The sequence below is a fragment of the Manacus vitellinus genome, unplaced genomic scaffold, assembly GCF_001715985.3.
Source record: "Manacus vitellinus isolate BGI_N305 unplaced genomic scaffold, ASM171598v3 scaffold_89_pilon, whole genome shotgun sequence".
Taxonomy (NCBI): Eukaryota; Metazoa; Chordata; class Aves; order Passeriformes; family Pipridae; genus Manacus; species Manacus vitellinus.
Window position 1 is genome coordinate 1 of NW_021940863.1, and position 17,057 is coordinate 17,057.

Consider the following 17,057-nt stretch of genomic DNA (forward strand, 5'->3'; position numbering starts at 1 on the left):
TATGCCTTTAAACACGCAAGATGGTTTACCTGAGGTTTTACACATGCAGAAGGAAGAGCTGTCTTGTGGAAATGGAAGGATGGTATTTTAATGAGAAAGAAGAACTGAAAGATTTCCTTCAGCGCCTTATGATTATTAAAAGATTCAAATTTTAAAATAATGGAGGCTACAGAACTAAAACCAATGACAAAAGATAATTTTCATAATTGTCTGAAAAAAGTTGATGACTGACACCAAAAGCAGACAATTAGAAAAAAAAAACAAACCCCAGAACTGATGTCAGAATGTAGCATCACCTCTTCAAGGTCTTACTGTAATATTAATGGTAGGGATCGAACATGCCATGCTTTATAACTGCAATACTACTGGTTTTCACAAGACATAAAATATTTGGCTAAACACTAGTCAGCACAGAATACTGCATGAAAACAATGTGCTTCAGCAAATGTGCTTATTTTAGCCATTCATACACAAAACTATCTGAATCTGCCTCTTAAACCCATAATGTAATAGCTCAGATGCAGAGCTCTCATGGATTTTCTTGCTGTTTGAACTTCATCCCAAACAGAAGCACTAACTGGCTGACTGCTCTATATGTAACAACAGACAGACTGACATTTCTAAGCCCAACCAAAGCAACCCATTGCCCAGATCCTTGCTGACAAAAAGCAGTTCTGGACTGAGCTACAGTAGTAGGCTCTGGAAGGAGCCTTTGGTAGACTTGTGATGTAATATGATGCCCTAAAACATAAACTGAAAAAGGAAGAAATACTCTATTACAGTGAAGAGGTTTCTGAACCTGTAGAAGGGGTAAAGCCTTCATATATATGAAAATTGAAGTATGTCAGTTCTTGATCACATCAGGCTTGCTTACCAACAGAATGTCAGTGTCTCAGCATTGTGAATGCCAGAAATCAGAAATCTTAATCTTATACAGAAATCTTTATCTGTATCTAGTGCCCACTTGAAAGAAGCTGACTGCTGGAAGAATTTTTAGTCATTTGGAATATAGAAGAAAAGTAGAAGGTCAATCAACAGTACTAAATGCCATCAGTGAGTTTCTGAGCAACTACAGGGCTTGACAGAATAGAAATCCAACTGTTGATGCATTTAATTTTCATTATAAATCATTTAACTCATTTTATGTTTTGAAATATAGCCTCATTCTGAACTCAGCACATTTATTAAGTGTATTTCCGCTCATCATAGCTGTCTTACAGTTACTGCTGAGATGGGACTGATTTTACTAAGGTGCCTATGAAACGATTGGTTTTTGAAAAGATAAAAAGCTATTACTCAATTAGTTTTGTACAGTTGCCAGCATGAGTCTCTTATTAATTAATTGCTTGCCAATTACACTTTTTTCACTTTATTTCTTACATTTTCTTCAGAAAATGGTTTAATAAGAGGAAAATTAAAAGCAACTATTATCCTTTTTTTTTTTAAACACAGCTGAGACCCGGCTATCCAATTTTTTACCACTACATATAAAGCAATTGACAAGTAATGCAGAAGTAAGAAACATAACATTAGGAAAATCATATGTGCTTCACTTATGTAAGGATAAGTCTGTTTTGACCACTGAACTGCTTCCTTCCTTTGCTCTTGATGCTTGAGTAGTAGTGCATTTAGTTGAACAGACGCATAGTCAAAACTCCCTCTGTGCTGCCTAGATCTCTTGCTTTTTTCCTCCTCTTAAAAGTGCCTCAAAACTGAACCCTTGTCCTTTACCTGCTCAAACATAAAGGCAAATTCCACACTATCTTTTGGGACATTTTCTGTGTCCAGGAAGCAGTAGAGCTTGAAGTAGAACTTCCAGTGCATCTCCCCAGCTTCAGCAGTGGCAGCAAGCCTTCAGCATTGTGTAAAGAGAGAGAGAGAGAGAGAGAGAGATCAGACCTGTGAAACCAACCTCTTTTCTAAATTGACACCTCAGAAATATAAGCAAGGAATCAGCTGAATCTTGCTTTATGTGTGTCTGTGTGTTTAAAGCCTACAGCAAAATCAAACACTTACAAATGTTGACTCAGTTCTCATTCAATTCTCAGTCAACTATTTCTAACCCAAATTCTCTTAAGAAAATTTGATTTGTGGCTCAGTCAGGTGTTAATAAAAGCAACATCATTAAGTCCTGTTATAAAATGGAACCGCACAACACTTAAAACATTCCTTTCCCCCCCCCATTATTAAGTGGATAAAAGATGCTGATTGCCATGCATACAACACAGGGATGACAAAGAGGTATTTAGGCTTGTATTACATTTTTCTTACTACAGTGCTATGGGTGGTTGTAATTTTACTGGTAAGAAAAATGTAGTGGTGAGCTGTACTGTGGTGACTTCCACATGAAGTTAGGCAACAGACAGCTGGAAAGGCAATGATGGCCTGGAGTTCAGTTCTCCCAGACACAATGCTGGTAATGGCGGAAAAATTTGTAGTAATGGAAAAGAAAATGTGGAAATAGTAATGAGAAATAATACTTTACTAGTATCAGGACAGAGGAAGACCTACATAAGTGAATAGGTGGCTATTAATTCTTTTAAGAAAAAAGAAAAAAAGATGCTTTGTTCCAGAAATGGCTCTGTGTGTAATTCAGCTGCATCATCACAAAGAAGCAAAAGGAGAAAATTCAGCATTATTGACATTTGAAATTTATTTAATTGCTACTTATTAGAGTGGAGAGAGAGAAGGAGAGGCACACTCACTTTTCAAACTTTGCCAAGACATCAGCTACAATGGTTCTGCTTTCAATTGCTTTATCAGTAGTTCCGTTGTATTCAAACAAAGCAAACATATTTCTGCTATCCTCCATGGCCAAACCACGAATTAACTTTTCAACCACCTAAATGAAAAACAGCACATGAAAAAAACCATAGCATGGAAAAGCAGCACCACAGAGTAAGACACATAATTAGAAGAAAATTCAAAGCTAGATTTTATATTAGGCTAAAAACATTGCTAATTTGTTCTTATCGGCATTATTAATTGTTGTCAAATTCCACTTTAATTTTTATTCTTTCAGAATATGCATGTGCTGTGTCCTGGCCAACCCCTGTACTTCACTAACTCAGCAAGAGTCTTCCATTTTTAGGTAGCAACTCATACACACCAATATCTACTGAAGTTATTCCAGTAATGCCTCTGCTGAATTGCTTAGTTTTTCCTGCAATTCCTCCTATAAGAAGGAACTATAGTTGGGTGATCCTCTGCAGCATAAAGACAGTTTTTATAGCAGGGATTTCTTCAGAACACACTGGGGGACTGGAGGGACAGCTCTGTAAGCCTTCCCTTCCCTGAAAGGGAAAGCCAGCAGAGAAGGCTCCAGTGCTCCCAAATTTAATGCTACTGCTGCCTGAACTGGCACATAAATGGACACAGGGATTTTGTTCCAAAGACATTCTGTCACCACTTCTCACCTCTCCAGCTGTAGTGTGTGAGTTGATCGTAATCTTACAGGAGCCCCCACCATGGCAATAAACTGTGGATGTCATTTCCTGCCGGCCAATCAGTGCTTCTATTTCATCCCGTGATGGCACAAACTCTCTGCTTTTGGTTTTCTTCAGAGATTCATAAGTAAAAAGTGCATATTTCTCCATTTCAGTTCCTGGAAACTGGTCACGAACCCTGTGAGACAAAGCTTATGACTTCAAGCTGCCAGTCAGTGAAACAGGAAGTTTACTTATTTGAGATTTTTTTTTTTCCCCTGAAAGTACTTCTGTAGCCAGTACACTATTGAACTGACATGCTCCAAGGTTTATCTTCACTGTCAAGGAAAGTGTTCTAACTTGTGATTGATTTACTGTGGTAAATACAATGTACTTCCATCATTATGTTCTACAAACCTAATGGAAAGAAAAACCTGAATGCCCTTCATAGCATTAACTACAGGAATCTTATAACAACTCAGATTTGACAGCAAGATAACTGTGCAAACCTTCTTGTAATCAACTCCCCTTTATGTCAGTAACAGTTGTTGAATGAAGACTAAACTGCACTAAGGTACTACAGAAAAAAGCAATAGAACATGTTTGACTGCTCACTTTTGCTGTAGTGTCACTTGATTTTTATTCCTGATTTTCTAAAAGATTCTCTCTAGACCTTACTGTTCAGTGGTTAGTCCTATGAATATTCATTAGCTACTTTAATGAACTCAACTCTTAATTATTGAAAATTGTTGAATTTCGGTAGCTTTCAGTACAGAGTGTTTCTGTAATACTTCCAGTGATAAAATAACAGCTCCTTAGAGCTACTCAGGTTTAATTTCTGTGAAAAAGTACAGTGATTTGTGATCTGCAAGGCATAAAAATATTACTGCAGAATTACAGATAGGCTGTAAGATGATTATGCATCTATGGTATTGAAACCAACCTTTAAATGTATCAGCTGCATTTTCTTTTAATTAGGAGGTGAGTTAAACTGAGAAAGTGATTCAATGTTGAATTTTTTCATTTTAACAGTTATATAAACACCATTTTTTACTTACCTCAACTTGGTTCAAAGATGTATTTTCATTACAAGTATTTTACAAATATTATAAAACAATTAGATTTAGCAAAGTGATTGACAAAGTTGATGCTCTAGCACAAATACAGACAAGACTTTTAAATTACTGAGAACAGTTTCCTGGTGGACTAACTTTCCTAATTACATACTCTGCATTCTTCTGTTGCATCACAGCAAGAAGAACTCCATATTCTGGTTAATGCTGAACTATTGAGAATGATTTATTATCTTTTTAATGGTCACTAATATTTTAAAATTAGATTTGCAATCCTATGCTTTTACCTCAAATAAATCTTTAAATATGATAATGTTCTTTTATGTGCATGACATGTACCTTATAAAATTAAGGTAAAGCAGGATGAAGAATTTTTAACAGGTTGATTTGAACAGTTGATAATAAGACCTAGCAGTATGGGCTGCAAATCATTTAAACAAGTTTATACAGTTACAGAAAGCCCTCCTTTTATCAACATTAACAAATTGTGCATTCAATTTTGTGGGTTTTTTTGATTCTTCAAATGAGTGTAATTCCATCTAGATAACTCAGAGACACTTTTCCTACAACATTTTCTTTTGGCATAACCAATACACTAAGTAAATGCATCTTCAAGTCTCACTTCAAGATATCTAAACACTGATACAAGTCATGGTGAAGAAAACAATGAGTGAAGAAACTTCATTTCTTGCTTTAGTACTTCAAAGCTTCTCACCTTTTGAGATGAAACTTGAGATATTTGAGGATGCTGCGACTCGGCAGAAATGTGCAACTCATGCAGGTGAGTATTTGCCAACTGTAGAGGTTCCCCACACTTCCAGGGTTAGGCACTTTATTGGTTTGTTTGATGAGCTGACAGTAGAGCTCATCTCGGAGGGGTCGTAAATCATGTCCTGTTTGGAGGATACCTTGGATTATAGGGATGGGATCAGACATAGATTCCAGCTGCTGTAAAGAATTAAATATCTTGATGGCTTCATCCTGCAGAGTTGTGTAGCCTTTGTCTTTCAGCACTACAAAAGAACAATAAGGAGAAAGATTCTTAGACCGAGACATAAAAGAAAAAGCACACAGGCTTTATTTGGGAATTGCTTAATGATACTCCGTGACCCTTATTATGCAGGATATTAGAACAGGTATTTTTCATTTCAGATGTATGATGCAAACTCATTTTATGAGTTATTTTGCTATTGAGATTTGTTCTGAATTTAATGAAATCCCACTTTGCCATTTTCTGACAACATAATGGAAAAAGTGTATCTTGATTGATCAGTTTTTTGTGATGGAGAGTCTTCCTTCCAGAGCAACACACACTGATGAAGTGTTGTATCACTTGTTTTGCAGTCACAAGACACTGAAAACATGATCAGATCATAAATAAGGTAAAGCATAACTGTGTTATGGAAAGTAACAAAGATACATGGCATCATTTTTGTCTACAGTAGTAGCATTTTAATTAAACCCAAACAATGCTACTAAACAAAGACATTGCTATGACATGGCAATTTGCTTTTTGAATGCTGAAAAAGGTGGTGATTGTTTTTGTGCTACCGGTTATTCAACGTGGGCTAACAACTATTACAATCTCCTTAAAAGAACCATGGAGTTCTTGGGTTTGGTAGACGGAAGAAATTGCTCTGATACAGTACAGATGTATGTTATGAAAATGAAGTTTCTAACCTGACATTATACTATTACAGAAAATACCTAGAACTGAACTGCAAGTCAAGGCAATAGCTAAGTGTCAGTCCATTTTTGGAGCTACATTTAGTAAGGGAAGACTTTGGCAAGACTTCTGCCTCAGAGGTGGCTAGATGTTCCTATCCATGGGGAATAGAGACCAACCATGTTTCACTCCCATACGGGACAATCTGCTCAAGTGCCAAGAACAGAACTGTGCCTTGCCACTGAACAGTAGGAGGGGCAAGAGAAAAGAAAGGTTTGTCCTAGGATTTTCCTCGTCATTTGAGTAGAAGGGTATCACTTGAGTTACCAGAAAGTCTTACTTGAAATACCTTCACTTTTAGTCGTGTGACCTCCCATCCTTCCCCCAAGGATGAAACTTGTGGCCTGAGTCATATCTTGTTTAATACGCAAACTAAGATAACCAAATCCATTTAAGGACACCAAGTTCACAACCATCAATAGATCTGAACCACTCATTCCAAAAAGACTTCTAAGTTAGTGGTTGAATCAAGGATATTAAAAGACATGATTACACTAATTTTGCAAGTAAATAAAGCATTTCTTCTTTCATGTACACTTAGATGTTGATTCCCATAAATAGGGCTTTCCATCACATCTGACGAAACTTACACTTGTTAATTGGAAGTTGTGGCTGCTGCAGCTCCCCACATGGGATAGGAAGTAACAATGACTTGAGAAAGAGAATATGATTCAAGGAGACTGAATGAATAGGGTTTAGTTGCTTATTTCAGGGCAAGGCTTTTCAAACTCAGTCTTAGCTGTGTTGCTGAAGGCAGTAGCAACCTTCCCTTCTGTAATATAACCCCAAGGCTCTATGCTAGGCAAACTGCTATTCTCAGAACAGGGAAACTTGTCTATTTGTATTATAAACATATATTTTGCCTACCTTTACTTCACTGTAGCTCGCTGACTTAAAAATCCCATCCTCTAGTTTAGTCTTTCATAAGGAAAAGTGTTTCTGTTATTGAAAAACTTACAGTTTAGATTGATGTCCCCATATGGCAGTGGCAGTAATGGCGAGTGCAGCGGATGATGAGTGTAACGGAGAATAGGATTCCTCTTATAAATCTGTTCAACCACATCAGCATTCAGGCAGTTTTCCTGTTGGGGTATGAAAAAAGCAGGATTTGGGGTCCAGCATTAGGAATAATGCAATGCTTTGTGCCCTTAGGTTGGTTGTGAAAAAAATGAGTCATTAGTGTTACCAGCACTATTTGGTGCTAAATCTGGTTGTGGGTACTGTGGGTGCCGTGGCATGTTGTGGGCTATGAATGCTCAGTACCTGCTAACCTCAGGCCTTGGATAAACTTCCTTTATCTGTGCAGTAAAAAACAAACTACAGCAGAGCTGCAGGACGCATAACAGTTTTTAAAGTATGTTTTCATTTCATAATTCATTTTTACTCCAGTATTTCATAACGGGAATTAAGACATTCAAGTTTTATTTAAAAGTATTTCTCCAGCAAAACTAATGGGCCTTTTTGAAACTAATTGGCCTTTAGAAACTGCAGGAGCTACCATAACAAAATAGCCCTGGCACGGTGTTGCTGTAAACTTGATGCACCCACTCTGACATCTAAATAATGCTCTTACTGTTCTCCTTAGGCCAAGTTTGACAGATGTGACCACTGTCTCCTACCAGTCCTGAACTTTCTCCTGCTCTGAAGAACAGCATTCATAGTCTTTGAATTGAGGACTTAATACTTCTTTTCCATGAGAGAAGAAATGGTACTCTCTAAGGGAAAAAGGTCAGTAGCAGTTCTCCCCCCTTGCCTATTCCTTTGCTCTCTTCTGAGAATCATCATCCTCTCTCATAAAAGCAGATTAGCAAAAAGCTCCAGAAGGACATTCTCTGGCTACGCATGCACTGTCCCCAATGGGACCATAAACCAGTAAGCATTAATTGAATATATTTCTCATCACACAGATACATGAGATGCTTAGCCCATGTTATAGAACAAGAAAAGAAGCATAATGACAAAAAAAATCAAAGAGCTGTCTAGTCCACATCCTGGTGTGCTGCTCATTGTGGACACAGCCAAACATGTCTGCCATGAACCTGTCTGCTATGAACCTGTACACTGTGCTCTACTGCCAGATGCAGTCGTGCCTGTCAAGTTACACAAACCAGTAAAAGTTGTTAATGTTTTCATGGAAAAAGGTTATCCCTTTTGCCCTCCAAGTTTCACTTCATACTTTGCTCTTCTACTGCTCAGATAGAAATTCCTTTATCAGGTCAGTGAATACATTCAGGTTTCACAAAGTCAGTCTGTGGCACTGTGTGATTAAAACTTAATTTTCTGCTTTATTTTGGCTAAGCCAAAATAAAAAAGATTTAAGCAACCATTCTTTCTCACCCCTCCCCATCCTGCTTGTGCCTACCTTAATATCCTGAATAAGTTGCTGCGTTGGAGTATCAATTGGTGCTTTTGTGTCAATCACGTTCTGGATGGCACTTGACCAGCGGGTCGCCTCATTAAGCAATTTTGTATAGAGACGGTAACAGTGTTTGCGTCCATACACAGTTACATTCCAGTAACCTAGCACAACAGTGAAATTATTAGCCATAAAAGCTGCATCCCATCAGACACTGAGTGCTGCATCCTGGACCATGCTGGCAGTTTTCCAGGAGCTAATAAGTTGTATGAGTCATTAAGTATCATAATACAGATACTATGATATTAAAGGAGATTCTCTCCTTTAAGAGATCCTAGGAGTAACCTTGGAGTACAACTATGCATCATGCAGCCTCCCATCTTATCCAGTAATCTTAGCAGAAGTGACTGTAAGCACCACAGAAGTGACTATGGAATAGTTAGCTCCTTGTGGCTTGTGGCCCTACTTCTCCAGTCCTGTCTGTAATAGGAAAACCTGAGACAGTCTTGCTTTGTACATGAGAGTCTTTAATTATCTGTGGCACACATACAAACAGGTATAAAGCACAAACTATCTCTTCTGTAAAGAAGTTATTAATTTTACACGAATGAAGTGGCAAGTATGATAGGAAGAGCATTTCAGTTCAAATTCTCTCTCTGCATCATTGTATAGGCTTTTTATGAAGCAGGTTAAATTAAAGGAAATGTGTTTCATCTTTCACTAGTGAAAGCCTCTTTGAAGTGTCAGTGACCCCAATGAGCTTATACAGGACTGTCAACAGTCGCTTCTCATTTGCAAACAGACACTTCTGAGTTGAAAACCAGTTTTGAAAACACACAGAGGAGCTGACTCAAGTGCAGTATGTAGGTTACCACAAACTGGACTCTTATTCTGGATCTCCCTATACCTGCTCTACCAATGTTAGCCCTCATAGTTCCTGAGCATATAAAATAATGTATGAGGAGAGTGCTACCCATATGTCTTTCCTCAAGTCCTTGATGTGTAAGCGTAAGTGTGAATACTAACTTAGCAACAGTATTAGTCTATGATAATTTGAATACAGGTGAGAACAAATTTTATTCCTGCATACACTACCTCAGTTTTTCACCCAATAAGTCCCTGTAAAACACCTCAGTGAGTTAGGAACCTGATTTGTTCATTGAACTGCACCCTTAATAATCCATTTAAAGTATTCTTATGCATTGTTTGTTGCATTACTAGCTAGAAGGACAGCAGGCAACTGAAGGCATATTTGAACAAGAGCAAACAATTACCTGTCTCTTTGAAGATCTTTTCATCAGGTGGGACCACTGAGCAGAGGCTGTTCAGGACCAATGTACCCAATTTCAATGCATTTTTCTCCGAACTCTTGTAGTAGTCCAAAGAATTGTGCGTCAAAACAAACCAACGCTTCTTCAGTTTTAAGGAAGACATCTTTGGGTTGTTTTTTACTTCCTTGTGTAGCCATCCTACTCAAGATACAATTTGAATCTTTTTTTTTTCTTGAACAGAGTGAGTTGGACAAAACTAGGTTGTATACAGAAGTTAGTTTTATATTTCGAACAACAAAAACATATGTAAAATTGATAAGCTCACATATTAAACAACTTTGAGTACAATTCTCAAACAATTAAATAATAAAGACAATAAAATTAATACAAAAACATTTTCAATTTTGATATTTCACAAAAAAAATTCTTCTGTCAACTTACAAAAACATTTTTGTCATCATTACAGTGTTTTCTTACATGGCACAGCAGGAATATAATTTCAGCTGTATTAATTTGTGAGTAAACTCCACCATACAAAGATGCGGCTCCAACTCTACCATCCTGGCATATTACCAGATTGTATTGTGGGGACAATCTCTTCAACACGTAATGGATGTTATTTACTTTACTGCCCCCCTCAGTTCTTACCCCTCACAATGAATTCTTGTCCCTCCACTCTAGTGTCCCCCTTTGACCTCTGGAGCAGGGTTATCCAGTGATGCATCTCTTCAGGAGTGTCAGCATTACAGTGAAGAACACGATTAGCAGTGATGATCACAAATGAGTTGGGTCTATGAAAATAAATGACAATTGAAAAAGCCTTTATAATCAACATATGTACTGTTTATCTCACTCTCCATAATCATAAAGACTGTCCATTGTTTCCATTTTCTATTCAGACAAATACTGTCCACCTCTAAAGCATTATTTATTTATCACCTAAAAAGAAATATTAAGCATTTTAAAAGACTCGGTTATGTTAGATTCACACCAAAATGCTAGGTTTCTGAATGGTGGGAAAGTTTACATTAAATTGCAACTTGTCCTATCTCAAAATAAATCTGTGGTGAGAAAAACTTCCAATCTTTAATCAGCTTTAGATGTGAATCAGAACTCTGTTTCAGGGTCAGATCTATTTAGAGTGTCTGCTTCAGTAGTTACATTAGCTAAAACAAACTAAAGTTTACAAAGGTCTATAGTGAAGCAGCATGTGAACACAAGAGTCTTTTATTTTTAATGCAGTGCAACCCAATTCACAGAGAATACAATCTATTTTTAATGAGAGTCTGGCTTTTATCCAATCCTACACCAGGATTTACTGAAGCATGAAGAACTAGCCCAAGTGAAGTGCGCTGATGTCTCTCTGGATTAGAGAGGCAGGTTCCTCAGCCTACAAACACTTCTTTAACCCTTTACCATTAACGTTTTCATCCTGGAGCACAGAGTTTTTCTAAATAACTGTATTGGATGTAGTAAATGGGAACAATGCCGTCTGGGCCACCCCAAGCACGAGAAGCTGACAAGACTGCTTTTTACAGTTGTTGGAAGAAGGTAACTGAGTAGAAATTAGAATCTAAAAACTGTTTATGGGGATGGAGAGGTTCACCCAAATATGATACCATTCTCCAAAACCAGTGTGTCACATAAAAGCTAGATGGCTGACAGGATAAAGGACAAAGTAAATATAACTACTAGGAGGAAAAATTAGAAAACTGTGTGAAGGGAGGTTACAGTAAATCAAGTAACAAGATAAGTGTGTAAGTTATTTTAAAGGTTATCTAAGTGTTACCTACAGCTAATGCCCACTGGTACCATAGAGAAGTGGAAGAGAGTGATCAGAACCCAAGTTCTTGGCCACACTGACTGTGGTGCTGAAGTGCTACATGAGTCAGAAAGGGTGGTGGATGAGGAAAGAAATGGGCACGTGAACCGAACAGAGTTTTGTTGACCATTTTTTAAAATGTGTGAAGAGGAGGCAGTTTTAGATTGAGCTACATGGAACATGCTCTAGAAAGCTGGATAATGAGATATACAGGACAGAAGTTGTAGCAAAAGAACTGAAAAAGGAGAGACTTAAGGTATAAACTAAGGCAGATCAAGCTATCAAACAGGAGATTATGATCAACAGTAGCCAACCTTACAGACTCCCCTCTCCTCCTTCCCAGTCTAGGAAAAAGATGGAAACCCCGTTCTTGGGGTTCTTTCTGAATATAGATTCAAACGTCTGTCTGCTTGCTTCTCTCTTTTGAGCTACGAGGGGTTCATATGTGTCAAGATAAAAATAATCTATATTAGTCAAATTTGTTTCCTAACTGAAAATCCTTCCATCCTTATTTAAAATCAGAGAACTAAAACAAAAAAAAATTATAAGACAAAAAAATCCATGTGAAAAATGCTTACAAGAGAAATGCTTAATTTATATTAACAGGAGAACTGCTAACTTAAAATTGTGTATAGTCTGGACATTTGTGTTGCATTGCTTACACAATGGGCTTGTAATCACTGTTACTTCTGGTATCAGTGTCTTGGCAGACCAAGGACAAAGCAGTAACTTAAAACCAGCTGTTTCACACATGTGCAATGAAGAGAAACTGGAGTGAACTCCTACAGTACAAATAACACCTCACAGCCAGTAACCTTATAACCACAGTCATAGTCTGAACCCAGATTACTTTTTATCCCCTAAAACATTGTTAGTAGTTCAAAAACTAAGAATATCCTGATGTTTTTGTTGTTTTTATGCTGCGCTGTCTTCTTTGTTACAAGACGTTTTCATTCTGGGAAAGAATTTTCATCCCTGAAGAATACAACATTCATGCATGAGAAGCTGAACAGAAAAAAATCTTCTACTTTTGGATCACTTTAGGAGCTGAAGAGTTCATACATGAAGCGGTGTCAGGGAAGTTATTAAAGCCCCCACAAAGTGTACCATCATTCCTATTCCATGGACATGTTTTAACAGTACTATGAAGAGGGAGGGAATAATGAACCACTTTAATGTCTGTGGCCAGTAGAACACAGAGACTAAAGTATAAAGCGTCTGATTTTGGCTAGAGAAAGAAGAAAAAGAAAGTCACCAGGCATGGTTCTGACTTACCTATCTGGATTGTCAGCAGCACAGACAGAATCAATTAGTCCTACATCGAGTGTACCCTATAAACAGATATCCAACCAGAAAATGAGGAAAACGTTTACTATTACATTACTCACAGTACTCTTCTGAGAGACACGTGAAAGGAGCAGCAGCTTTGATCAAGCAAACTGAACTGCAGATTTGGGCATCAGTTTCTTTCAACCATTAAAACTGCTGAGGGGAAAACTAAGACACTTGAATGAACAGATTCAGTAAAGATTACCTGTAGTTAAGCTGAAGGCAGCTCAAAAACTGCTCTTTTCTATGTTTCCAAACCTGCTTGAATTTTTTACTGGAAAATGCCACCCCAATATGAATGGCATCCTCTCAGAACAAACTTCTGAAGCCATTAAGCAAAAGTTTTTGTTTCCCTTTGCTTGAAATTAGGTTCCAAATGTATTCCATTTATTACCAGTGTATGTTATACAGAATGATAAATGCAGGACCAGAGAAATCTTGAATTTTCAACTCTTCGATTTTTAATTTACTCATTAACTGTATCTTTGCAAAACTTCAAACTGGACCAGAAAAAAACCACCCCAAACCCAACAGTCATTTTTCATCAAGGTGAATGATGGAAGAGGAATCAGAAGTCACACTGTCTCCCTGTACAGCTGCAGGACCAAGGACATGGAGGCTCTAGCCAGTGTCACAGCTACTGCCACACTTAAGGAAACCTAGGTTGTGACTCTCAGAAGGTGTGGCCACCACAGTGTCCCTCTTTTCTAGAAATATTTGCTTTGAAAAGTTCTTCAGATTCAGACTTACCACAGCATTCTGTGGATTTGCCTGCTCATCGTGCATCTCCCGGATCTCTTGCTCTGTGGACGCATGGACTTGACTCAGTACACTAAACCACTGGCTGGGGAGAGAAAGGCAGCAGTGTAAGAGCAGATTTTGCTTCTGCACAATTGTTGTGTCACCTTTGTTCTGCAGAGATCTAGCAGGTTCTACAGGTTTTTGAAATTGCTTAAGATTCCTTTTGTCAACAGGCATAAAAGCAGCAAGGCTTTATGTGAGTTCAAGTAATACCGGGTGCAAGCAAGCCCCTCCAGGTCTCCCATCCAAGCTCGTGTCATACTCTTCTTCCTGAAGACAAGTACCTTCTACAATAAGTGGCATCTCTGAAAAACTGGTGTAAGCACACTGAAACATCTGAGTGCCTACAGAGTATTTGTAACACATTCCACACATTTCATCTGGAATAAAATACATTACTAGCTGCACACAAAGACTTTAATGGGAAACTTAACATTCAGGTTATAAATTCTGCTGCACTGATAGCGTGACTGGTAATAATTTCTTACAGTGATACGTTTTCAAAGACAACCCAAGTCCTCTGCAGAAGCACAACTAAGAGGGAAAAAAGAATAAAAGCCCCAAACAAATACCTCTACAGTTTTTGTTTTCTATGGAGCACTGAAAAATCCAGCTGCTGGAAAGGCCAGTGAAGTTGGACCAGAGCAAATCTGTGCCATTCCATTGGCACTGCATATATCCTGAACAGGAAAACTGGCAGAGGTTTCCAGTACTTCAGCCCATAGCAATTGCAAATGGATTTAATTCTAACCACACCTTCTGCTTCTGGGAAATCTCTATCCTCCTGGCACTTGTATATGATAAAGCTCAACTGCTCTAAGCAATCCCACTGAAATCTGAGGGCAGAGCTTGGCCTGTTCAGCAGGTTCCTGAATGCCATTCTTTGAGATATGAATTTGCCATTCTAATGAAAAACACCTGGGGCCAAGTTTTCAAAGGGATCTAAAGCAAAGCCTTTAAAACAGACTCCTCACTTTACAGCAGAGGCTCCTCCACCACCGTGGAGTTGAGGAAACAAATGCAAAATTATTGGACTTGAATACAAAGTTATCTTTGCGGCAATTGCTTATAGTCATGGAATTGATATGGAGGACACTCAAGAGCTGCTTCCTTAACTTCAGCATTCAAATGCCAACTGTTCCCCATAATGTAGATTTCTGGAAACTAAACTGCCAAAATAGCTTCAGAAAACTTGTGTAGGCTGTCAAACAGTATCATCCCTGCCATATCCTAAATCCTTTCTATCAGCTTACGCTTTAATTAGAAACAGTGCAAGGCATGAAGAAAAACAAAGATTTAGAGTGCCAGACCGTGAAGCAGATGAGAACATATTTAGTTCTGATCCTTTTTTTAAGACTCAGAGATACCCACAGAGAGGTTGTGCTTAACACTTTATTTGCTGGAATGTAAGACAATGTCACTGAAAACCTGTAAAAAGAAGGGAAGCTATCATCTAGAGAGAAGGAACCATCAGCTGAAAAAACTACAGAAACTGAAGAAAACTAAACCTCATCTACCAAAAAATTCTCAGAAATTAAATTCAGTTTTCTTTTTTGGGCTCAGGAATTGCAAATGTATTTAAATGTGAATCTTCTATTTAAATACAAAAAAAAGACTTCATAGCACTGTATGCACACTCAGTAATAATTTATTAATTGATTTTAAAGGTAAATTCTGATTTTTTCCTGATTTCATGTAATCTTTGTGTAAACAATGGAAAATAAATTAATCATGGCACTTTGCAAAAGACAAAGGCAGACTTTAGTTTTGCTTTCTTCCCTCCTGGGACCTCCTCTGTCTTTCAGCTGAGTCCCAGAACACAAGAATAGGGAAAAAGACAGGTTAGGGTTTTAAAGGAATAAACTCTCAGTAATGGCTGCCCATTGGAGCATTACTTCTTTCCTCAAATACACTTCCATGATCAAAAATAGCAATTCCTCTTTTAGGGGTGTATGCCATGTTTCTCTTGGTTTTTGCTTTCATTTGAACAAAAAAAGCAACCTCAAATCATGACTCAGCCCATGTACAAAATATTTTTTCAACAGCAGATCCAGACCCAACACAGTCCAATGATTCATACTTCACTTTTAACAATGCCAAACATTAACACTGATTTAAGGCTGTCTGCAAATCCTTACACATCTCCCTCATTAAGGTTTCTGGGATGACTGAGAAAAAAGAAACATGAAATACACTTGTGAAACAGAGTTTAATCTGGATGGTATGTTACGTGTACTATACACATCAATACTGTATAGTGCCTCCTCCTCCATGTTTGAGAACGAATTGAAAGATATGCATGGCAACAGACAAGTCTGTGTGCTGATAATTTCTTACTGGTCCCTAGGGCAACTACACAAGTCTGACAGAAGAGACTTTAGCTAAGCCTTCATTTTAAAATATATCACACAAGAATCTTAACAGTAACTGCTAGAAAGCTCCTAAGTTATTTCAAGAGTAATTTTAAAGATTCCTAAAAAAATGAAGAAAGATTCTGTGTTGTAAGCATTGCTACATCTATCCTCAGGGTCTTGTGACAGAGGAAGGTGTTCTACCTTTAAACAGAACAAAGACACTTTTGAGCCTTCAGAGCAAAGTAGCTCAGGTGATGTTGACAAAGGCATCCTGTATTCTGGCCTTGGGGCAGCAAAGCAGTGGTTAATAAGCTTTGATTACTAAGTTGACTTTATTTAAATGCTTGATTTTTATAGGCAAACATATTATTATCTCCCATGAACTGTAGCATGGGGATTTTTTTTTTTAAATATGCTTTACAACTGATCTGACAAGTCAGGCTTGCTCCTCACCTAGCATCCTCCCCCTTGCTTTTGCAACAAAAGCAAGAAGACCCTTTCTAAATCAGCAAAAAGGGAAACACTCTCTTGCACACTCTTCTTATTTAAGAACATGGTTTTGCTCTAAAAAAAAGTGACTGCATTACAACTTCTATCTGAAAAAATTATGGGCTTTGCTTAGGCGAACAGATCCCAACCATAAAGAATAAGGTGTTTTATTTCAGGTAGATTAGAGGGTCTTAAATATTGATTTGATCTATGCAGCTAAACACAGCAAGGTAATGCACAAGAGAAGCAGCAGTGGCTAACATCTGCCTCTCTACAGACACACAGTATTTCAGAAAGTTGCTAGGAATAGATGGGTAACAGCCAAATTCTAGGCAAATTTTCATTGGCAATCTGACTCTTCCCAGTAATGGTCTGCCACAAGATCTTCTCAGCAGGCCTTTGAAAAACTGG

The 17,057-nt window shown here is 37.8% G+C and overlaps 1 protein-coding gene across 1 annotated transcript in view; it reads right to left on the reverse strand.

Moving 5' to 3' along the window:
• Positions 1 to 1,431: 1,431 nt before the first annotated feature.
• Positions 1,432 to 17,057, reverse strand: part of LOC103756639 (unconventional myosin-X) — a 124,984-nt gene continuing 109,358 nt past the window's right edge. Inside the window, exons 28-37 of the mRNA XM_029965021.1 lie at positions 13,753 to 13,846; positions 12,949 to 13,004; positions 10,500 to 10,642; positions 9,855 to 10,049; positions 8,587 to 8,744; positions 7,183 to 7,306; positions 5,214 to 5,511; positions 3,417 to 3,624; positions 2,706 to 2,842; positions 1,432 to 1,852 (exon numbers count right to left, since the gene is read on the reverse strand). Coding sequence (XP_029820881.1) covers positions 1,696 to 1,852; positions 2,706 to 2,842; positions 3,417 to 3,624; positions 5,214 to 5,511; positions 7,183 to 7,306; positions 8,587 to 8,744; positions 9,855 to 10,049; positions 10,500 to 10,642; positions 12,949 to 13,004; positions 13,753 to 13,846 — 1,570 coding nt within the window. The 3' untranslated portion in view covers positions 1,432 to 1,695. The remainder of the gene's footprint in view (positions 1,853 to 2,705; positions 2,843 to 3,416; positions 3,625 to 5,213; positions 5,512 to 7,182; positions 7,307 to 8,586; positions 8,745 to 9,854; positions 10,050 to 10,499; positions 10,643 to 12,948; positions 13,005 to 13,752; positions 13,847 to 17,057) is intronic.